This window comes from Hemitrygon akajei, chromosome 1, assembly GCF_048418815.1.
Source record: "Hemitrygon akajei chromosome 1, sHemAka1.3, whole genome shotgun sequence".
Taxonomy (NCBI): Eukaryota; Metazoa; Chordata; class Chondrichthyes; order Myliobatiformes; family Dasyatidae; genus Hemitrygon; species Hemitrygon akajei.
This window is the reverse complement of record NC_133124.1, coordinates 167,389,241-167,413,260: the sequence shown is the minus strand read 5'-3', so window position 1 is coordinate 167,413,260 and position 24,020 is coordinate 167,389,241. Positions and strand designations below refer to the sequence as shown.

At 44.9% G+C, this 24,020-nt stretch overlaps 1 protein-coding gene across 1 annotated transcript; it reads right to left on the bottom strand.

Moving 5' to 3' along the window:
- Positions 1–2,094: 2,094 nt before the first annotated feature.
- Positions 2,095–23,461, bottom strand: LOC140736060 (urokinase plasminogen activator surface receptor-like). The gene is made up of 9 exons (XM_073061821.1): positions 23,366–23,461; positions 16,619–16,738; positions 16,118–16,255; positions 15,872–16,015; positions 9,469–9,609; positions 9,244–9,339; positions 7,558–7,695; positions 4,600–4,734; positions 2,095–3,177 (listed from the first exon to the last, which is right to left on the bottom strand). The coding sequence occupies exons 1-9, from the start codon at positions 23,412–23,414 to the stop codon at positions 2,753–2,755; spliced, it is 1,386 nt and encodes a 461-aa protein (XP_072917922.1). The 5' UTR covers positions 23,415–23,461; the 3' UTR covers positions 2,095–2,752.
- Positions 23,462–24,020: the final 559 nt, after the last annotated feature.

Here is a 24,020-nt window from a genome sequence, read left to right as displayed (position 1 = left end):
CTAGCTAGTTCAATCTATCCTTGTATAGCAATTACATTGTCCTTTACACTTGGATACTGGAAACTACATTAAATGATCTTGAATCTTGAATAAGATATGTTCTCTTATAATCCAAGTAACCAGCCTTTTATAGAGTTGAAACATTACCGCATGGATCTTCAACTAAATTCCCTGACTAATGAAAGCCAATACACCGTATACCTTCTTAACCATCTTTGAGAAATCTATAGTATCTGTCTCCATGAGGGAATTTTTTTCAGGGACAGTGACCGTAATCTAACCTTTACAGGGCTATGTCTTCTCATCGCCTAGCAAACAGCTTGAGAAAGTATTTAATTGGGGGAGGGGGAGTTATGAATCTATTAGGGAAGCACATGGTAGCATAAATTGGAAATTGGTGTGCTCAGGGAAATAGGCAATGGAAATGCGGATATTGTTAAGGAAGCGCTTGCATGGGGCTCTAGATAGGTTGTTCCACTGAACAGAGAATGAATGCTTGGGTGAAAGGACCATGTTTGACAAGAAATCTGGAACATCTTGTCAAAAGGAAGAAGCTTACTTGGGAAGAAATTCAGGAAGCAAGAATTAGACATGGCTCAAGAGAGTTACAAGGCAGCCAGGAAAGAGATCCCATCCTTAATAATCTTGGTGTCCTTAGTGGCCAAATGAGTAGTACTAGACCACAAATTTTAATCCTTTGTTCAAGAAAGTAGTAGGAATTGTATATTGTGCCAGTGAGTCCTTCTTCAGTGTTGGGCAATTTATTGGTGAAGATTTTTTTTAGAGAGAGGATTTACATGCACTTGGTGAAGGACAGTCCAATTAGGAATAGTCAGCATAGCTTTGCATGGTGCCAATTATGCCTCATGAGTCTGATTGAATTATTTGATGATTTAACAAAGCACATTGATGAAGGTAGAGAAGTCGATGAGGTGTATATTGATCTTGGTAAGCTGTTGATAAAGTTCCCCATGGTCGGATTTAAATTCATAAGGCATGAGATCTGTTGAAGTCGGTTAGCATTTTTGTTGTTCCGAATCACTGAGAAATTCTTAGAAAGTCATATTTGTTGTTACATCGATGTATTGGGCTCAAGATGGGTCTTGTGAGATTCGGCATATTGCTTTGGGGTTTACTCCTTAAGCCTTCACCGTGAATGGATGAGCTACCCACCATGGCTAATGAGCCCCATCTTCCCAGGGCAACTGGTTTCAAGGTGATGGCAACTCATATTTGCCCCTTCTCCCATCAGTAGAAATGGTTTATGAAACTCTGGTATTCATGGTTTCATGGAGGCTTTGGAGAAGATGCAAAAGAGGTTTACCAGGATGCTGCCTGGATTAGAGGGTATGAGCTGTAAGGTGTAAAAAAGAACTTGATGCTTTCTCTGGAGTTGTGAAGGCTGAGGGGAGATCTGATGGTTTAGAGCATTGTGTGCAGCATAGAAAAATTAGTCAACCGTTGTCTTTCTCCCAAGATTCTAACCTCTCTAACTCGAGGGCATGTATTTACAGCAACCAGAGGTAAATTCAAAGGAGATGTGTGCGGTGAGCATTTTTTAAAAAAAACACAAATAATGGTCAGCACCTGGAATGCGCTGCCAAGGGTGGTGGTGCAGGTAGATCACAGAGAAACATTTACTGTGGTCTTTGATACACAGGTGAACATACAGAAAGATATAGTGGAAAATGGAGCAAAGGGATTAGATTCATTAAGAGCCATTGGTGGGTAATATCATGTGCCCTAACCTCCCTAACATCCAGGACATCTTCAAAAGCAGATGACTCAAAAAGGCTGCATCCATCATTAAGGGCCTCCATTATCCAGACCAGGCCCTCTTCTCAGGAGGTACAGGAGCCTGAGGACACACACTCAATGTCTCCAGAACAACTTCTTCCCATCTGCCATCAGATTTCTGAATCGACAATGAACCTATGAACTCTGTCTCACTGTCTTTTTCTCTCTTGTCCAATTAATTGGGAATAAGAACCTGTTCCCTGGTGTAATATGCTGCTCCCTGCATGCATTTGCACCATCTATCCTTAATTTCACATTCCATATATGACCATTGAGGAGATGTGAAAAGGATAGAACTTTACAGAATCAGTGATCTTTAATCATAATATATGTTAACATTGAGGATGCTACATTGTGTCGCTGAGAACATTTACAACAGACATGCCTAACACGGGAACAGTGCCAGTGACCTGGTTACAACCTGGTATGGCAAACAGCACACAGAGCCATTTATACATATCTGGCATCAACATCCAGAGATACTACATACATCAGCAGAGTATAGAGCAGCACATTTTAGACAGATAAATAATAATTTGTTACATTGTTCAAAAACAAAAGAACATCAGGTTTACATGGGAAACATGCAGCCTGCACACAGTTATGCTGCAGACCAATAATTTAGCCCATTTAGCAGGTAAGGAGAGAAAAGAACTAGGGAGGAATTTGCACTGGGGATCGAGGACCCTGGAAAAGGGAGGCGAGGAGAGGTCAGGGATCATGTGTGGTCAGGGTCAGTTTCCTGGAGAGGGGAGCTATCCTGGGTTGGGACCCCTGTGAGACTGCACAAGACAGAGGAAGGGCAGGGTCTGAGTTAAGTATACCAGGATTTCCTTCAGGTGTTGGGGTGCGTGCACTTAACGCCCAGCGGTCATCAGTGAGACAGGGAGTGGTTTTGGGGCGAACAGTCAGTAATACAGTATCAAGAGTCTGTGGATCAGCCCCTGAATCACACTTAGAGCAGCCAACAGACCAAGACAAACGGCAGGAGAGAGAGCGAAGCCCAGACCCTGCAGCTGCCGCCCCTTGCCGCCAAGTTGTCCTCAGAGTCAGGGCTGGCAGTGCCAGGCTGAACTCCGTGGGCCAGGTCCAGCCCCACTGTCTGTGCTTCTATTGGTTTCCAACTGTTACTCTCGAGTGGTTGCTCTCTGTTGTTCAACCCCGTGGTCAGCACTTTCATTGGTCGGTCTGTCCTGTTGTTCCCCACTGTTATTGGCTGTTCAGTGGAGGAGGCGGGGAGGTTGTACGAATTGCAGCGGTTGCCCTGGCAACAGTGGAGGTGACGCCCAGGGTTGAAGGCGAAGGTGCGGAGACGCTCGGGGCTCCGGCAGGCATTCGGTGTAGCACAGCCCCGCAGGGTGAGGGGTTGACCAGTGGCCGCTGCAAGCAGAGGAAGAGATTGCGTTAGTCAGATAGGCAGCGGTGGGTGGGAGGTCGTTGTCATGGAGATGGAGTTGGTAGTCTTAGAGGTGTCTGATCTCTGGGGGGTTATCTGGTGTTTCAAGTTGTATCTGGGGATGCCAGTGGTCATCTGGCGTGTGTGGTGTGTGTCTGTGGAGTGTTTCTAGGGTCTGGAGAGTGACTTGGACCGGTGTCTGGGAAGTCTGTCTGCACTGTGTCTCATTACTCAGTGTGAGTCTGGGTTCTTTATTTTTTTTCCAGAGAGATACAGTACAGAATAGGCAACTCCCAACAACACCCGATTTAACCGTAACCTAATTATGCGATAGTTTGCTATGACAGATTAACCTCCTATCATTGTTAATGTGGAAAGTTGCAAGTCTGGTTCACTGTTTTATTCACAAGACCGATGGCAGTGGAGCTGCGTGGCCTCTGTCATAGCAAGGACTAGGACTCAAGCTGTGGTTAAAATTTTCCAGGAGAGGCATCAGTCAGTGCTCGAGGTAGTTGGTGCTCCTCTCCAGCATTCCCTCAGTGGAAAAGGAACTATATTGTGTCTGACTGCAGATTACCACAACATTCATGGCCTCAGGGACTATGACTACATATTTCTTGTGTGACGGTATTTTACTGCTGTCTTATATGAGCTATATGTGCACTATAGCTGTTAATAACTCTGGAAATGTTAGTTTTTTGCAACTTAGCTCCAAAGTAACACTGTTTCATTTAGTTGTATCATGCATATTCATGTATGGTTGAATGACAATTAAACTTGAAGTTGAACTTGACTGTGGGAGAAAACTGAAGTACTCAGAGGAAACCCACACATACCACAGGGAGGAAGGACACAGACTTCTTACAGAGGATGCTGGGCTTGGACACTGAAGACTCGAGCTCTAATGGCATCACACCAATTGCTGCATTACCATGGTGCCCATGATGCATTGTTACACACACTTTGGCAATGGTGGGGTCCAGTGGGTGTCTCAGTTCTCAGTTGACCTCAGCCACAGCAGGATGGGCCTGTGTAGGTGGGGTTGATCTGCAGGCATGGGGTGGGTGCTTCAGTGTAATCCCCCAGACTGCACCACACTTGGAGCCAGGCACAAACTAATGGAGGTCCAAGTACAGACTGCGGAGTGGGCTTATGTTCCATACATCAGGTTGTGTCTTCAGGGCTGAAATAACTAATCTTTATTCCTTTCTATAAATCCTACCTGACCCGCTGAGTACCTTCGGTATATTGCTTAGGTGTTAGCTACTACTCTCTTGTGTTACAGTTGGATCAATGCAGTTGAACACTGGAGTTTTGTTGTTTAGGTGGGCTGGTCTCAGACTTTGTTAAGGTGCAGTCACAGTTGTGTTCGGGAGGTTATTGACACAAAGGACTCAAGGACTTACTTGTTCCGGAGGCGTAGAGACACACCTGCTGCTCCCCAACACACTGCACAACTGCCATGGCCGCCTCACAGGAGTTGTTTCCACTCTCCGCGCAGCCGTAGCACTCCAGCCCATTCAGGGTGGTGTTCGCTGCCTCTGACAATAGAGAAGCAGAGGGTTGTCAAAGTTAAAATTCAAGATTCCAGATAGTTTAATATTTTCTGTACACAAATGTAAAGGAGAATGAAATAGTTGTTACTCCAGATCGATCACACAAAATATAAAGGTAAGAACACAATAAATTTAAATTAATGAGATAGCTTATATACATTTATTGTATGTTCATAAAGTGATGCTGGGCTAATCGTACTACAGTGACGGACATGAAATAATAAAGTAGTGGTGGTGGTAGTAGCTGGAGGCATTGATTAGTCTTAATCTTTGGGGAAAATAATGATTTTTGAATCTGGTCCTGGCACGGATGCTACGTGGCCTCCTCCCTTAACCCCTGACTTTCACCACACCTTCCCAGTTGCACCCCAACCTACTTCCACTGGTCCTACTGTTTTCAGTTGCCCTATCCCTACCACTTTCTACATCCACACCCCTTCTGTCCTTCCCATTCTTCCCTTCACCAATACCTCACCTCCACTATCCCCCTCACCACTCTTCCACTCTACTCTCCATCTGCTGCCCTCCACAGTCTCCCCTATAACCCCTCTCAATCTTCCTTCCTCCACTCACTCCCCTTCCACTTCTCACTCCCTGAAATACCTACTCTGCAATCAATCTCTCCCCCTTCTCTCTCTTACTCTATCCTCCCTTCATCACCTTCACATTTTCTCCAAACCTCCTCTCTTCACTCTTCCTGTCCACATTTTTTCTCAGCTGTCTCAGACCCTTCCACATTGCCCCCATCCCCTCAGACGCTTCCACAACCTTCTGAAACAACTCAATCTTCTCCACACTCACCTCAATCTGCTCCACACCACTCTCCTATACTACAACACCCCTCCACAACCTCTCTCCAGATCCCTCCCTCCTTTGTTAAACTCCACCTTGGAAGGAGGGAATTGTCCCATCAAGCAAGACTACAGTGGTTGGCTCTGAACCATGGGTTTCAAAAAAAAAATGAGGCATGACTTTACTGAAACATCTCCACTCTGAAGGACAAGAACCATTAGAATGGAAAATAGCTTCTTCCGAATGCCTACAGGGAATTCACACAGATAAATGAACTCCCTGCCACCCAGTACGAATCTCTCATATGGTTTCCTCATATATGAAGCACCAGTACTGATATTCTTTTTGCATTTTAAATTGTATCCTATATGCACCTTACTATTTTTTTATTTATTTCTGGTAATGTTACTATGTATTTTATGAGAGTTATTTATACTGTGGTCTTTGGTCAGGGGAATATTATTTCATTTGGTGGTGTACATGTGAATGACAACAAACAGAACCTGAACTTGAACTTGAAGTGAAGGAATTAAAGAGGAGGGAGATAAGTGCTCAAATGATCAGAGGATTGTGGGCAATTGGTAACAAGAATAGAAGGGGATCAGGTCTGGGGCAGATGGCACTGAATGGTGGGACAGGATAAAATCGAGAATGGCTGAATGCTAATCCTCTTTTTCTTATGAATGATCAGCTGCTCCTCTCTGTCAATTGCAGCCTCCAACTCTCCCAAACTAACTGAAGATGAACTGATTCTCTTCCATGCCAAGAGTTTAACTTTTGTTTCAGTCAGGATGGTGGAAATCTGCAGATTTTCTACTACTACTGCTGGAGGTTCGGAACTAATGGCAAACTCTCAGAACTGAAATGCTCCCAGTCCCTCTCCTGACGCACACCACTCAACCCACTGAGGTCCTCCAGCAAACTGTCTGTTCCTCCAGGCAGATAAGCGATTCAGCACAGTGCCGATAAAATGAAAATCCATAAGATACAGGAGAAGAATTAGTCCATTCAACCCATTGCATATCGTCCACCGTTCCATCATGGCTGATTTATTAACCCCCTCCACCCCTTTCTCCTTCATTCTCATTTTGACACCCTTACTTAATGAAGAACTTATCAGTCATTGCATTATATATCCCCAGTATAACTTGGCCTCCTGAAACCAAGTCTAGCAATTCACCACCATCTAATTAAAGTAATTTGTCCTCATATCTGTTCTAGTGAGATGTCCTTCTATTCTGAGGTTGTGCCCTCCGGGCATAGACTCCCTCACTATAGGAAATATCCATTTCAGGTCCAATCTCCCCAGGCCTCTCTGCACAGTATAACTCAACTTGGGGACATTTTTTCAGGAGGGAATGTTCTGTAATCCTGAGGCAGCCTGCACGCTCTCACATACACTGCACAAACTTTGATAAATTTTTAATATTTTTCACTAATTTGTCTCCCACTCTCTGGAGAAATTCTGTTCCCTTTACACAGAAAATTGAATGTTAGAGCACAGTACAGAGTTTGTGCCAATCTTTTAACCTATTTCAAGGTCAATCTAATCCTTCCCTCCTGCATATCCCTTCATTTTTCTTTCATTTATGTGTCCCTTTTAGAATCGTAAATGACACTAATAACCTCTACCACCTCCCCAGCCGCATGTTCCAACTATTTACCACTGTCTGTGTAAAATATCCTACCCCTAAACATCTCTACACTTCTCCAACCCCTCTGTATCTGACATTTCCACCCAGGGGAAAAAGTCTCTGTTTCTCCACTCTATCAGTAACTCTTATCATCTCATACACCTCCATCAAGTCACCTTACCCCTTCCTTCATTCCAAAGAGAAAAGTCTTAGTTTGCTTAACCTTGCCTGAAAAGACATGCACCCTGTCTAACACCTCCACATCCTTCCTATGATGAGATACCAAACACAATATTCCAAGTGTGGTCTAACCAGAATGACGACACACTGACGGCTGCAGGATGGGCTGTTTGGAGCTAGATTTCCTTGCATCCAACTGTACCTGGGATGCTCTGGTTGTTACACAGCTTTGTCTGGCAGCAGGTCTCGGAGATGTAGAGTGAGAAAGTTCCAGTGCTGAATGAAAGGCCTTCCTTGCATGATCCACATCCACGGATCTCCAGCTTCTGGGATCTCCCACCTACAGAAGTGCACATGGCAGTTTGATATGGGCTGAACCAGCTGACCTCCTATTGTACTATCCAAAAACATTACCCACCAGGTCTCCCTCCACTCAACACCACCCCAATTGCTCATAATCTAGTGATCCCACTTGCCTTGACTGTGGGTACCCACCAGCACACATCTCAATGGCAATGACTAACTTCTGAGACACGCACACACCATCTGACAGATCCCAACACAAATATATATTCATCCCCTCCATGTCTCGGTGATGCCCTTTTCTCATCCCCGACTCTGCAAATACTTCTGGTGCCTACATTCCTCCCCATTTCTATGACCCTCTTCATTCCCACTCTTCTAACCTCTGTAACCTTTCCTACCCCTACACCCCCTCACCTCTGTGAACCACCCACTAACCCCAAAATCCCTCCTATTTTTTGACCTCCTCCAATCCTGACACCCCAACCATCATTGTGACCCCTCTATCCCAATCACCCCTACCCGTATCTGTGACCCCCTTCAACCCTAAACCCCCTCCACATTTCTGTGACTAACTTCAGCGCCTACACTTGTCCCCATCTCTGTGAACGCCTTCAACCCCTATACACCTCCAGTCCAAACCTTACACTCCTCTTGGTGTTGGTGATACCCCTACAGCGCTCTCTGTCTTTCTGACTTGTTCTGCCCCCAACATCCACCTCAAATTCTGAGACCCCTCTGTCCCTGGCACACTTCCGTTAGCCCCTCTGGGAACACCTCTCCCATCTCTGTTACCCCCTCCTGCCCTTACTCCTTTCATCATCTCTGTGAAATCGGGGGCCAGAATTGCCAGAAGTTTGAGAAATCAATGTTCATTCCATCAGTCTGGAGGCTACCCAGATGGAATACAAGGTGTTGCTCCTATAACCCAAATGTGGTCTCATCATGGCTTTGAGAAATTCATATGCATGCCATCAAGTTGGAGGCTACCCAGATAAAATTAAAGACAATTGCAGGAGCAACATCTTGTACTTTGTCTGGGTAGCCTCCAACCTGATGGCGTGAACATTAATTTTGCGAAATTTCAGTAATTTCTCCCCCCTTCACCATTCCCATTTCCCTCTCTTACCTTACTTCCTTGCATACCCATCATCTCCCTGTGGTGCTCCTCCCATTCCTTGCCTTCCTTGGTTTTCTACCCTCTCCTATCAGATTCCTCCTTTTCCTTGTCTTTCACCAATTAACTTCCCAGCTCCTTACTTCATCCTATCTTCTCTTCGAGATTCACCTATCACCTACCACCTTGTACTTCTATTTCTCCCCTGCCATTTGTTCTGTCCTCTCGTCTGTTTCTCCAATCCTGATGGAAGATCTCGGCCCAAAACATTGACTGTTCACTCTTTTCCATAGATTCTGCCTGATCTACTGATTTCCTCCAGCATTTTGTGTGTGTTGCTCTTTAGGTATTCCCCTCCCACTTGAACCTGAGGGAGATGGGTTCCAAATTTTCACCACTTTCACTCCCCAATAACCCCCCGCCTATCTCAGAAAGGGATTTCGCTGGTCCCACACCACTGGAACTCACCATCAGAAATGGAGACTTGGAGAGTCTTGCAGGCATGCAAGATGCAACGTATAATGATGGGTTGCAATCCTTCAAGCTGGGAGTGGCACTTCAGACCTGGGTGGATGAGAAGGAACTTTTAGACTCAAGTATCAGCAGTGGGTGCTGGATCCAAGGACCCCACCTCCTCCAACCTCCCCCACCACCCTCACCAACCCAGCCACCACCACACCCACTGCTTCATACCTGGCAGATTGCTGTGGTGGTTACAGAGTGGTCCCTTGCAGCAGCTGGTGTCTGAGGTGGTCTGTACTCCATACCTGGAAGACCGTGGCATCCAGCAAATCCGCTGCGATGCACAGCCCTTGGCGACGACCATTGAATCAGCTGTGGAGAAAAGAAGGGTGTTGGTGGTGGGAAGAGGGAGCACAGTGGCATTATATCACATCAGGTCTCTCGGACATCCAACTTCTCTCCATAGAAACTGTCCATACGACCCACCCATTCTGTGCTGACCTTGATGTGAAACTCATCCTATCTTCCTGCATGTCGTGTCCATTCATCCATACTTGTTCAGCTAAGTTTCTCAGAATTAGTCCCATCCCTACATGTGGTAAGTGTGCTTCAATTCCTGCCTGCTCCAATAACCTAAAGCCTGCTAAACTTGGGGATGTCAACAAAGACTGCTGCAAGTTTCTACAGATGTATGACAGAGCATTTCGACTGGTTGCATCATCTGATATGGAGGTTCCAAATCACAAGATTAAAAGACACTACAAAGGACTGTAGACTCAGCCAGCTCCAGCATAGGAACAACCTACCTCACCATCAAGAACATTTTCAAAAGGTTGTCCCTCAAAAAGACAGCGTCTGTCACTAAGGATCATCACCATATGGGACATACCTCTTTCTCATTACAATTGGGAAGGAGGTACAGGATACAAGATAGAACAGGATACAAGATTCAGTTTATTGTCATTTAGAAACCACAAATGCAATGCAGTTAAAAAATGAGACAACGTTCCTTCAGAATGATATCACAAAAGCACACGATAAAGCAGACTACACCAGAAAATCCACATAACATTTGGTAATCCCCAAATCCAGAGTCTGGAGAAGCTGCTGCGTATTAATATTGCACTACCGTCTTAGCGTGTTCACCAGAAAGGAGCTCCAAAGCCACCAGACAAAACAAGACTACCCAGACACACCAAGTCAGGGGACCAACTCTACCACTCAACAAACCAAAAACTAAAGCTACAAGACCAACATAAAACCACATAGTTACAAATAGTTATAGTTAACATATAGTTACAACAGTGAGGACAATACCATAATTGATCAAAAAAAAAGACCATGGGCACAGTAAAGTTAGTCCAAAGATGTTAAAAGACTATAAGTTCAAAAGAAACCACCACACAGTTTCCATAAGTCCTCAGGGTCCCGATAGACTCGTCATCTCACGCAGGTGGCAGAAAGGAATATCCCCACTATGGACTTCCACGGCTCAGCCCTGCAGAAGCAGCACGCAGTGAAAGTACCCCGACCGCAGTGGACTCCGAGTCCGTCGAACCTCCGAATCTCCGATCATCCCCTCTGGCACAGCCTCTCTGAGCACTATCCTCTGCCGAGCACACTATGGCACCCCCGCCAATGGGCACCGGCAAGTAATACCCTCAGTGATTCAGGAATACCTTCTTCCTCTCTGTCATCAGACTTCCAAATGGTCCATGACCCCATCATTGTGGATAGAGTGAAGGAACTGCAAGGGTATAAAGACACTCACGGGAGTTGTATACATACCTCCAAACAGTAATGAAGATGTAGTCTACAAATTACAACAGGAGATAGAAAATGCATGTCAAAAGGGCAATGTTACAATATTCAGGTAGATTTGGAAAATTGGTTGCTAATGGATTCTAAAAGGGGGAATTTTGAGAATGCCTGCAAGATGACTTAACTATCCTGGATTAGTCAATTAACCAGAATTGATTAGAGAGCTTTAGGTAAAAGAACACTTGGGTGAAAGTGATCATGATATGATTGGATTCATCGTGATATTTGAGAAGGAGAAGCTAAAGTCGGTATTACAGTGGAGTAAAAGGAATTGAAGGCATAAGAAAGGAGTTGGCTGGAATTGACTGCAAAAGGACACTAGCAGGAATGATGGCAGAACAGCAATGGCTGAATTTCAGGAAGCAATTCAGAAGGCGTGGGATATATACATCCAAAAGAGCAAGAAATGTTCTAAAGGCAAGTTAACACAACACTGGCTAACAAGAGAAGTCAAAGCCCAAAAGAATGTATATGAAAGAGAATAAAATATTGGGAAGTTAGAGGATTGGGAAGCTTTTAAAACCTACAGAAAGGAACTAAAACAAGTCATTGAGGTAAAGATGGAAAATGAAAATAAGCCAGCCAAAGATATGAAAGAGGATACGAAAAGTTTCTTCGGATATGTATAGTGTAAAAGAGAGGTGAGAGTGGATATCAGACCACTGGAAAACTAAGCTGGAGAGGTAGTAATGGGGACAAGGAAATGGCAGATGAACTGAATAAGTATTTTGCATCAGTCTTCACTGTGGCAGATGTTAAGGTTTGGTGGGATTTCCAGGTGTGTTAAATTACCAGTACTAACGAGTACTAGAGAGAAGATTCTGGTGAAACTTATCTGAAGTTTGTTAAGTTACCTGGACCAGATGGTGTACACACCAGCATTTTGAAAGGGGTAGCTAAAGAGATTGTGAAGGCATTAGTAATGATCTCTCAAAAAATCACTAGATTCTGGAGTGGTTCTGGAAGACTGGAAAATTGCGAACATTAAATCACTCTTCAAGAAGGGAGAGAGGCAGAAGAAAGGAAAATATAGGCCAGTTAATCTGACCTCAGTGATTGGGAAGATTTTGGAGTCAATTATTAAGTACAATGTCTCTGGGCACTTGGAGAAACATGATAAAATAGGCCATAGTCAGGTGGTTTCCTCAAGGGAAAATCTTTCCTGCCAAAACTGTTGGAATTTTTGAAGAAATGACAAGCAGGAAATACAAAACAGAATGGGTTAATGTTGTGTACTTGGATTTTCAGAAGGCCTTTCTCAAAGTGACACACATGAGGCTGCTTAACAAGCCACAAGCTCCTGGTATTACAGGAATGGTTCCAGAATGGGTAGAGCAGTGGCGGATAAGCAGGAGGCAAAGAGTACGAATAAAGAGCACATTTTCTGGTTGGCTGCCCATGATTAGTGGTGTTCCAAATGGGTCAGTGTTAGAACTGAATGTTTTCGTGTTATATGTCAGTGATTTAGATGTGAAATTAATGGCTTTGTTGCAAAACTTCCAGATGATATGAAGATAAGTGGAGAGGCAAGTCATTTTTAGGAAGTAGAGAGGCTTAAGAAGGAATAGGACAGAATAAGGAAATGAGCAAGGAGGTGACAGGTGGAATACAGTGTTGAGAAATATCTGGTCATGCACTGTGGTAGAAGAAATGAAAGGTTTGGGTATTTTCAAAATGGAAAGAAAATTCAAAAATCTGAGGTGCAAAGGAGCTTGGGAGACCTTGTGTAAGACTCCCTAAAGATTAACTTGTAGGATGTGCCTGTGGTGAGGAAGGCAAATCCGATGTTAACATTCATTTCAAGATGACTAGAATATAAAAACAAGGATTTAAAGTTGAGACTTGGAGTATTGTGAGCAGTTTTGGGCATGTTATCCTAGGAGTGATCTGTTGAGACTGGAAAGGACTCAATGGAGCTTCGCAAAAATTATTCCAGTATTGAATGGCTTGTCATATAAGAAATGTTTGATGGCTCTGGGTCTATATTCACTACAATTCAGCAGAATGAGTTGCAACCTGATTGAAACCTATTGAATGGCAAAATGTCTTGATAGAGTGGATGTGGAGAGAATGTTTCGGTGTGGTGGGAGAGTTTAAGACCAGACGGCACAGCATCAGAATAGAGGGGCATCCTTTTAGAACTGAAATAGGGAGAAATTTCTTTAGCCAGAGTGTGGTGAATCTGTGGAATTCGCTACCACAGGCAGCTGTGGCGACGAAGTCTTTATATATAGTTAAGGCAGAGTGAGATTAGTTCTTGATTGGTCAAGGCATGAAGGGTTATTGAGAGAAGGCTGGTAATTGAGGCTGAGGAAAATTGGAACAGTCATGATGAAATGGTGGAGCAAATTCAATGGGCCAAATTGTCTAATTTTCCTCCTATATCACATGGTCTTATGGTTTTCTCAATATTCTTCTTTTACATTGTCTATCTGCCTGTCCATCTATTTTATTGTGACATATATGAATTTTTATGCCTTCCTACTCTACTGCTGCCACACAACAATATAGTTTATGACAGGTCAATAAGAATGAAGCTGATTGTGATTCTGTCTAAATGCAACATACTTAATGCTGCATCCCTGCACGTGGTCTATAGCCCTCCATTCTATGCTCACCCATGTTCCCTTCTCAGAGGTGCTTATACACCTCTACTGCCTCCCTCTCCACCCCAAGTAGTGCACTCCAGGCACCCACCACCCCTTGTTTTAATCAGCTTACCTCACATCTTTTGAAATGTCTCCCTCTGATTTTAAGCTTATGACCTCTAATATTTGACATTTCCAACTTAGGAGTAAAAAAGACTCCAAATGACTAACAAAACAGTATTGCACCGAACAGACCATTCAGCCCACAATTTAATGCTGAACTTAATGGCACTTTATATTTAATGTCCTCCTCCTGTGTATCCTGCATATCCCAACCCATTCCACCCCCAATTCCTTCTTATTTAAAAGCCTTTAACAGTCTAATTAAAAGCCTTTGAAACTGCACCAAAACACTTGATTCCCTAATAACCCACTTGAGACTCCCACCACTTGTCACTCACATTACCTTTAACAAACCCCCCTCACTCTTACCTCAAAAGCATGTCCTCTGGTGTTTGACTTTTCAAACCTAGGGGAAAATTATTTTGCCTGTCTGCTCTCTCTATGTTTCTCCTAACCTTATAAACCTATCAGGTCTCCCTTCAGTGCCTACCAAACAAACCAAGTTTTTTTCCCCCTAATCTATAGCATGTGCCCTCTAATCCAACCAGCATCTTAATGAACTCTTTCTGCACCCTCACGAAAGCCTCCACAGTCCTCCTGTGATGTTATGGCCAAAACTCTAAGTTCAGCCTGACCAAGGGGTTAATACTGCTGCAACATAATTTTCTGTAAAAGGAGAATTACATTTTCTAGAAGAGATATTCCTACTTAGTAAGTGCAGATAGAAAAGTGGTTTCTGAAATGGATTGTTATAGGTGCTGCTCCTAGTTGGATGTTAAGTATCTGGTCAGTCCATACCTCTTAAGTACATATATACAACCAAATGAAACAACGTTCCGCTTGACCAGGGTATATTCACATAACATATCACACACACACAGCATAAAAAAATAAAATATCACCCCAAACAAGTTCTTAAAATACAATTCGAAATTCACATAGTGCGCGACACAAGGAAACAGTAGGGAGGTCGCCTCCTCCCCAGCGCCCACCCCACTCCTCACCCTCTGCTTGCTTAAGAATTGTACAAGCTCCGGGGACAAATTGGCACCCGATAAGAGTGGGAAACGTGTTTGACACCAAAACATGCTGTCTGCATTTATACATAGAGCCGAGGCCGCATGGACATAGAGATAGAGATATAATGAGAAGTACAAGGGAAGGTGTTAGTGTACAAAAGGAGCAGAGAGGACTTTGGCTTTACGCTGGAGTCGCGACCGGATCTAACTGGCAGACTAATGGAGCAAAGGATAGAGAAAGCACGCGTGTGTGTGTTAGCGGTGGGAGGGTGGCGGGCGCGGAAAGGAGTCCGTTGGAAAGAAAAAGAACAACAGATAGATTTTTACTGCTTGGTAAGTATTCATAAACGTTACAGATTCTCCAGATGCTGGAAATCCAGAGCAATACACACAAAATGCTGCGGGAATTCGGCAACTCAGGGATCATCTATGGAGGAGAATAAACTGTCGACGTTTCGGGCAGAAACCCTTCATCGGGACACTTTATTTTGTCAGTAATACTTATATTCTATGATTTTACGGTTCTTGTTTGTTTCCTTTGTTGTCTATATGTATAAAGTTGAAATGAAAATACATAACAGAAAGGTTTACAGCTAAATTTTAACTATTTGGTTAGTTAATTCCTTCTCATTGTCCTAACAAACTGGTGCCTTTGCCGCTTATAGCGGTCGTTTAGCGCCTTCATTGGTTGCGAAGTACCTCGTGCTGAATTAGGAAGAACAAGGGAGTGGATGCTAAAATAATTTGGTTACACTTCCCGACTTCGATTCTCGGACCCCTTTATCGCAGCTTTATCTGTACCCCTTTGATTGTGATACATAACCCTGAACTATTTCTCTTCTTGCCGCTTGTGTAGCGTCACCCCTCCACAATCTCAACCCGCCCCAGGGGAAAACCAGCCCAGCTTGCCGGATCGCTCCCCGTCTCGGAATCCCTCCAACCGCGGCGACGTTCCGGGAAATCTCTGCAACACAAGCACAACGCATGGGGGCGGGAGTGGGGGAGATGGTAAACCCCAACAGCAAATTGATTGCGTCCTGTCGCCGTTAAACAGAAATAGATCTGAACGTGAGGAGGACTTACTGCTAATGACGGTACTATCATCGTGGAAGCAGTAATACTCATTCCCGACACACTGCAGGACTCTAGTATTCTGGATGCAGGTCTCTGCCGAGCTGTTAAAGCAGCTGTAACACTTGAATCCATTGGGCGTCATGTCCTCCGTCACTGGAAAGCGGACACAGACACGTTAGTGTCCAGGCGAGAGCAGTTGGGGTGAAGGTGGAGGGGAGGGATTCGCTATTTCCCTGCCCCATGATCCGACCTTACCGTGAGTGTCCCAGTTGTTGCAGAGGTGCGAGGCGCAGCAGCTGCTGTTCACGACCTGGCGCATGAAGCCGGCGTTGAAGGACGTGGGGTCTCCGCAGACGCCGCAACTCCTCACAAGCGTACGGGCTCTCTTCTCGCCTGGGGAGAGGACAACCGAAGTGGGTGAGGAGTGTCAACAGCGTTAGTGAAGGCAACAGCCCACTCCCGTAACCTTCCCCTCCCCATTAGCCCAAACTCGTGTTTTCCTCACTTCCCCTCGCCATGTGACGCTCTATTCCTCTTCCCTGCCTGTTCCTTCTCATATCCCTTCCCTCTAGGTCTGGGACGCAGCAGCTCTGTACACTGCACCGCGAAGCTGCTTGCGACAATTCTTTCTATCTGCCCAACTATTTATCCATTAAGTTACCTGTCCATTTGTCAGCTGTCTGGTGGATAGAACCTACAAACTGGGGAGCTTTCTCTAGATTTCCACCGGCTACAGCACCCAGATGAGAACCTCACCAACAGTGTGTGCGATCAAGGTTGTGGTGCACGACTGGTCCTTCAGGGCGTCACAGACCGATCCATCCCGGGTACAGTCTCCGTCGGAATCCATGCATTTGAAACACTTCAGGCTCCGTCCTGTTAGAGATAAGCGGATAGGGATCACTGGAAACCTAAGGACTGGGAACCAGACCCCATGGATCTCTGATGTATTCCCAAACTGTGAACTGCCGAAAGGGATAGCCAATCCCACAATAGACAATAGGTGCAGGAGTAGGCCATTTGGCCCTTCGAGCCAGCACCGCCATTCAATGTGATTGTGGCTGATCACCCATAATCAGTACCCCATTCCTGCCCTCTCCCCATATCCCTTGACTCCGCTATTTTTAAGAGCTCTATCTAACTCTTTCTTGAAAGCATCCAGAGAAGGCCTCCACTGCCTTCTGAGGTGGAGCATTCCATAGATCCACAACTCTCTGGGTGAAAAAGTTTTTCCTGAACTCCGTTCTAAATGGCCTACCCCTTATTCTTAAACTGTGGCCTCTGGTTCTGGACTCCCCCAACATCGGGAACATGTTTCCTGCTTCAAGTGTGTCCAATCCCTTAATAATCTTACATGTTTCAATCAGATCCCCTCTCATCCTTCTAAATTCCAGTGTATACAAGCCCAGTCGCTCCAATCTTTCAACATATGACAGTCCCGCCATCCCGGGAATCAACCTCGTGAACCTACGCTGCACTCCCTCAATAGCAAGAATGTCCTTCCTTTAATTTGGGGACCAAAGCTGCACACAATACTCCAGGTGTGGTCTCACCAGGGCCCTGTACAACTGCAGAAGGACCTCTTTGCTCCTAGTCTCAACTCCCCTTGTTATGAAGGCCAACAAGGAAGGACACGGCTGCAAACAACAGGTGATACTGCTCCATGTCTCGGATTGGTGTAGCAACAAAGACAGGCTATTCGGCCCAGCTGGTGAATACTAAATATGATCCTGCTCCAGCTTTAACCAATTATTCCCTTGCTTGTTACCCGCACACATCTACAATAAGATATCGGAGGAGAATTGGGCCACTTAGCCAATTGAGTTTCCCCACCATTGAATCATTGTTGATTTTCTCAAATCCACTTTCCCACCTTCTCCGCAAAATCCTTTGCTCCCTGAAATCTTTCCCTCCTTGCCAATCATTCTCTGCCTTAAATATGCTCAATAATGGTCCCCGCTGATCTCTGTGGCAATGAATTCTGGACATACAATTCTCCAGCTGATTAAAATACTCTTCCTCTCTGTTCTAAAGGGACGTCCCTTTTTTATGAGGTTGTGCCCTCAGATACGAGTCTCTCCACTGCTGGAAGCATGCTTTCCACGTCCACTCTATCCAGTCTGTTCTGGTTTCCATTCGGGAAGAAAGGATGTCTGCTGACATCCACACCGCCAACCCCCCTCCACCATCACAACTATCTTGCATTCCCTGGTGACTCTCACACTAATGACTTCCAGTTCTGCTCTCTCTATGGAAACTAGAAACTTCACCTCTGCATTCTCGCTATCCACACTTTCCCTTGTCTTAAAGACCTCTGCAAAATACAAAATCACAAGTGGATGCACTGGGTTGTATACTCAGCCAGCTCTATCAGAGGTATCATCCTCCCTTCTTCAAAACATGATGCTCAAGAAGATGGCATCCATCAGTAAGGACCCTCACCGTCTGTGATATGCTGCCTTTTCGTTACTTCCTTCAGAGAAGGGGTATGGATGTCAGATGACCCACATTCAATGTTTTAGAAACAGCTTCTGCACCTCTGCCATCTGATTTCTGAATGGCTCATGAAAACATAAACATTATGGTTTTATTCCTCTTTTGCATCTTCTCCTCTTTTATTAATGTAACATTTTTTTTTTGTTTTGCAGAGATACCTGCCAGTTAGAATTAAAGGTAAAGATAACAGGATTGGGGAACCTTGGATTTCAAGAAATGTTGAGGGTCTGGTTAAGAAAAACAAAAGAAGATGCATAAGTAGATAAGATCTAATAAAGTACTTGTAGAGCATAAGAGATGCAAGAGAATATTTAACAAAAATAATTAGGAGGGCTCAAAGAATGCATGAAGTTGCCTGAGCAGTCAAGGTGAAGGAGAACAATAAGGGATTCAAATGATATATTAAGAGCAAATAGATTGCAAGGGACAAAATTGCTCCTCTGGGAGATCAGAATGGTAGTCTATTTGTGGAGCCAAAAGAGATGGGAAAGATCTTAAATGGATTTTTCGTATCTGTATTTATGCAGAAGATGGACATAGGGTATATAGAAGTGAGGCAAAACAACATCAATTTCATGGACCCTATACAGATTAGAGAAGGAGGTGTTTGCTTCTTCAGGAAAATCAGGTGGATAAATCCTCAGGGCCTGTTAAGGTGTTCCCTCAAACCCAGTGGGAGGATAGTGTAGAAACTGCTACAGCCCTAGGAGCAATATTTAAATCATCCTTAGCGACCGATAAAGTATCGGACAGTTAGAGGATAATGTTGTTCCATTGTTTAAGATAGGCTCTAAAAAATAAACTAGGAAATTGTAGGCCAGTGTCAGACATCAGTAGTGGAAAAGCTATTGGAAGGTATTCTAAGGGACTAGATGGATGCATATTTGGATACACATGGATTGATTAGACCACAAGATATAAGATATAGGAGCCAAATTAGTCTATTTGGTGCATCTAGTCCACTCCACTGTTTCATCATGGCTGATCTATTTTTCCTCAGTTGCAGTTTCCTGCCTTCTCCCCATACCACTTAATTCCTGGAGAAATGAAGAATCTATCAAAATCTGCCTTAAATATATGTAAACACTTGGCTGCCACAGCTGTTCTGTAGCAACAAATTCCACAGATTCATCATCCTCTGGCTAAAGATATGTTTCCTCATTTCCATTCTAAAAGGATGCCCCTCTATTCTGAGGCTGTGTCCTCCAGTCGTAGTCTCTCCCATCATTGGAAACATCCTCTCCACATCCACTCTATCAAGGCCTTTCCACATTTGATGCATTTTAATGAGGTCACCCCTCTTTGTCCTGAATTCCAGTGAGTACAGACCCAGGGCCATCAAATGTGACAAACCATTCATGAACCTGCTTTGAACCCTGTCCAGTGCCAATACATCCTTTCTAAGATAAGAGGCCAGAACTGCTTACAATACTCCAAGTTGACCTCACCAGTGTTTCATAATGCCTCAACATTACCTGCTTCTTTTTTATATTCTCATTCTCTTGAAATGAATGCTAACATCATATTTGCCTTGATCACCACAGACTCAACCTGCACAAGAACTTCCAATTCCCTTTTGCCTCAGATTCTTGCATTTTCTCTCCACTTAGAAAATAGAACTTTGACCAAAGTGCATCATCATGCACATTCTGACACAATATTCCATCTGTCTCTCTTTTGCCAATTCTCCTAATCTGTCTAAGGACTTCTGTAATCTCTACTTCTTCAAAACTAACCGCCCCTCCACTTACCTTCATACTGTCCACAAACTTTGCAACAAAGTCAACAATTCTGTCATCAAAGTCACTGACATACGATGTAAGAAGAAGCGGTTCCAACACAGACCCCTGTAGGATACCACTAGTCACCAGCAGCCAGCCAGAAAAGTCTCCCTTTATTTGCACTCTTTGTCTCCTGCCAATAAACCACCGCTTTATCCATGCTACTATCTTTCTTGCAATTCTGTACTATGGGCTCTTAAATTGTTAAGGTGCCACACATGAGGCTGTTTGTCAAAGGCCTTCTGAAATCCAAGAACACAACATCAACCAATTCTACTTTGTCTGTCCTGCTTATTATTTTTTCAAAAAATTCCAACTAATTATGGTCAGTTAGCATGGCTTTGTGAATGATAGGTCATGTCTAACCAATTTAAGGTAGTGACCAGGAAAGGTTGTGGATGTTGTCTATATTAACTTTAGACCATTGCTGCAGGTGGCTGTGGAGGCCAAGTCATTGTGTATATTTAAGGCAGGAAGTTGATAGATTCTTGATTAAACAGGGCATGAATAGATACTGTGAGAAGGCGAGAGATTGGGGTTAAGAGGGAACTGGATTAGACATGATGAGATGGGAGAGCAGACTTGATGGGCCTAATTTTGTTCACATCTCATAATCTTATGCCAAGGAGAGAGTAGGTCCTGCAGAGTGAGCAGCCTGCAAAACCTCTATGCTCCACTTCTATAAGTTTGCATCAAGCCCTCCACCCCCATTACTGGCACTGCTCTTTAGCTCCTTGTACCTGGCTTTCTTATGCTGGAAAGTCTCCTCAATCTAGTCTTCCCAAGGCACTGTCAGTTCTATCATAACCACCTACTTTATGGTTTATGACAGAAGGAACAGAAAGTCAGGGAACTTTAACTGGTTGCCCAAAATGACTTTCAGTTGCCAGTCAGACTCCATTGTCAGCACGCTTGCTGGTGATTTGGGCTGAGGCTGTGGTTCCTTTCCAGCTTTGACTAAAGATATGTGTTTTCTGGGTTGGCAGAAAACTATTGTAAAGAGGCCAGTATATATTTTCAGCCACTGTCTTCAGCACCTGGTCATCGTGGCAGCAGCAGCAACGGGGTTCTCCCAAGGACTTTGGGCAGCTGCAGAGGTTGTGCTCCATGGTCCCTCTGACAAGGCAGAAAGGACATCATGGTGTCTTGCTTTTGCCTCAAGCTGGAGTAAGCAGGACATAACACGCAATTTGGATCATGAATTTTATACAAGAGAATTCTGCCTGTCAGATGTTGAACCAGGACATATCCTGCTCAGCGCTCCCTCCCACCTTATAAAAGCACCCTGCTGCCCCATTTCTACCACTCTGGCAGTATACATTTCCTGACTTGTACACACTGGTGAGTCAGACTTCTAAATCCTTGAGAGACTTCTGGACGGCAGCTGCATCTCTTAGGTTGTAGTCATAGACCATCCAAAGGCTCTTGACTGTTTTTTCAGAGATGGTTGGGACAGCACTAACATCCAAGGAGAAACAGAATGCGTCTGTGTGTCTGCCTTCCATTAACACCAGAGAGCTGGATTTCTCAGCCTCTCCTGGCCCTGGAGGATTCATCTACTCACTGGGACTGCTGTAGTTGTCGATGTGAGGTCATCCATGAAGCTCTGATTGAGGGAAGCTGCATGCCTGTGTCACTGCACTTCGGCTGTCTTAAGCAGCATGTTCATAATCAGGGTGAAGAAAAACATTGAAGGTGTACATTTGGTTACAATACCCTTCTTAAACCAGTGCCAGCTTGATGAGTTCCAGTAGCAGTCCAGGATGAGGTCGTTTGTCTTCCTTGGAATATGACAGAATACTTCAACAAATCTCTACAGATATGCTGACTGACTGCAGTCTCATACAGCGATTCAAATACACAGGAATATAACAAGTTCCAGACAGTAGTTAACTCAGCTCAATACATCATGGGCACATCCCTGCCCATTCCTCAAGAAGGCAGCATCCATCATCAAAGATCACCACCACTGGGGTCATACCACATTCTCACAGTTCCCCTCAGGCAGGAGGTACAGAAGCCTGAGGTCCCACTTCATCAGGTTTTGGAATAACTATTTCCCTTCAATCATTCAGTTTTTGAACTAACTAGTATAACCCTAATCATACCTCAGTATAATAACACTGTGACCATTTTGTACTACAACTCATTTATTGTTGTGCTAATTCCGTGTTCATTTTTGTTTAACTGTGTATAATTATGATTTGCTTGTGTTTCTACATTTCTGCTGTATTTAAGTTGTTCATTGTGTGTCTGACAATAAACCCAACTTTGACTGTTGACAGCTTTGTGACAGTTGATTCTCTCATGGTCATCAGGGGATTAAAAGTGAGAGCGGAGTTTAGGATAACGTCCCTCCCCCAGTGCGCTGATCTGTTAGCTGGGTTACCTGTTTCAGTTTCCAAACGACCTGACCCATAGACAGAGGAAAGAACAGGAATCTCTGCCGCTGGGTCTTCCTGACTCCCGTTAACGCCCTGGGGGACACCACTCTGCAGAAACTCAACCAGACCTGCCGCACAAACACCGTGGCTGCAGGAGCGGGTCAGATGCTGGGGATCCTGCGGAGAGTAACACCCCAAGGTCTTTCCTCTCCTGTCTACAGGTCAGGAGTGTGCTGGGACACTCCACACTACTGGGTGAGTGCAGCTCCAACTCTGGAGTAACTCCACACCGTCCGGTAACTACCCGACTCACACCCTATTGGCACACAGTGGTTGCATCCACGGGTCACACACCGCGGTTACTTGCCAGGGCTACTCCGACAAACCCTACTGAAACCATGCATCTCCCCCCCCCCCCCCAGGGAGTGGAGGACAGCGGGTTCGGGGGGTGGGGCGGGGGACTGTGGTAACACCACAACCCGCAGGTTCTCGCCTCCACCATCCCTTTTTGAAATCCTTTCAGCCGTTCCTTCACCACCGCCTGGTCTAATACTGGGACACGCTTTCCTGGGAGCGCGGCAGATCGAGGAGGCAGCTTCTCAGGGGGCTTCTCATATTGTATGTACTGCTATGTAATGCTGCCGCCAAACAAACATATACATCGGTGATAATAAACCTGAGATAGGTTCTGATTCTGATTCATTCTCCCAATAATCATTTCTGAAAACTTCTACCAGCTCTCAGCGTTAAAAACAGCGTCAGTAGTCCCCAACACCAGCTGACAACATCAATGACACTGCCCGTCAGAATGGCCGGGAGAACCAGTTTGACCCAAAGCTCACCTTTGATAATCAGCGCACAGAGTACGAAGATCCCAGCCAGCCTCTTCATCCTTCCTGACGGAGAGTTATACACCTTCCCCGAGCCTCCTGCAGATTGCGTCTGCTGTTTGTGAGCATTGTACCAAGCGCTACACCCAGACCTAGGGGCGGTTGGATGCGTTCCCACTGAGAAATTACTGACAGCACACTCTGATCAGAGTTAACTCCACCCCGGCCATCGGTTCACACGCAAAGGACACCCTCCGTTGACGCGCATTGTGTAACAAGTTGCAAACGGTGGAGAGTATCTCAGTGGCGGAGGGGGGAGGGGTGGTGGAAGGGCAAAAAGAGAGGGACGGGGGGAGGGGATGGAGGGAGTGGGGTTGTAGGGGGCAGGAAGGGAGAAGGGTTTGGGGAGGGAGAGGGAGAGAGGATGGGAGATGGGGAGTGGGAGGAAGGAAGAGGGAGGGGCAGGGAGCAGAGTGTTAAGGGAAGGGAGGGAGGGGGAATTGCACTTTGGAAGGACAAACCAGTGAGCAGGCTTACACGGTGAGCAGTATGGTACTAAGGAAAGCAGTAGAACAAAGGGATTTTGGTATACAGTTCCATAATTTATTGAAAGTAGTATCATGAATAAATAGGGTCATCATGAAATTTTTTGGCACATTGACCTTCT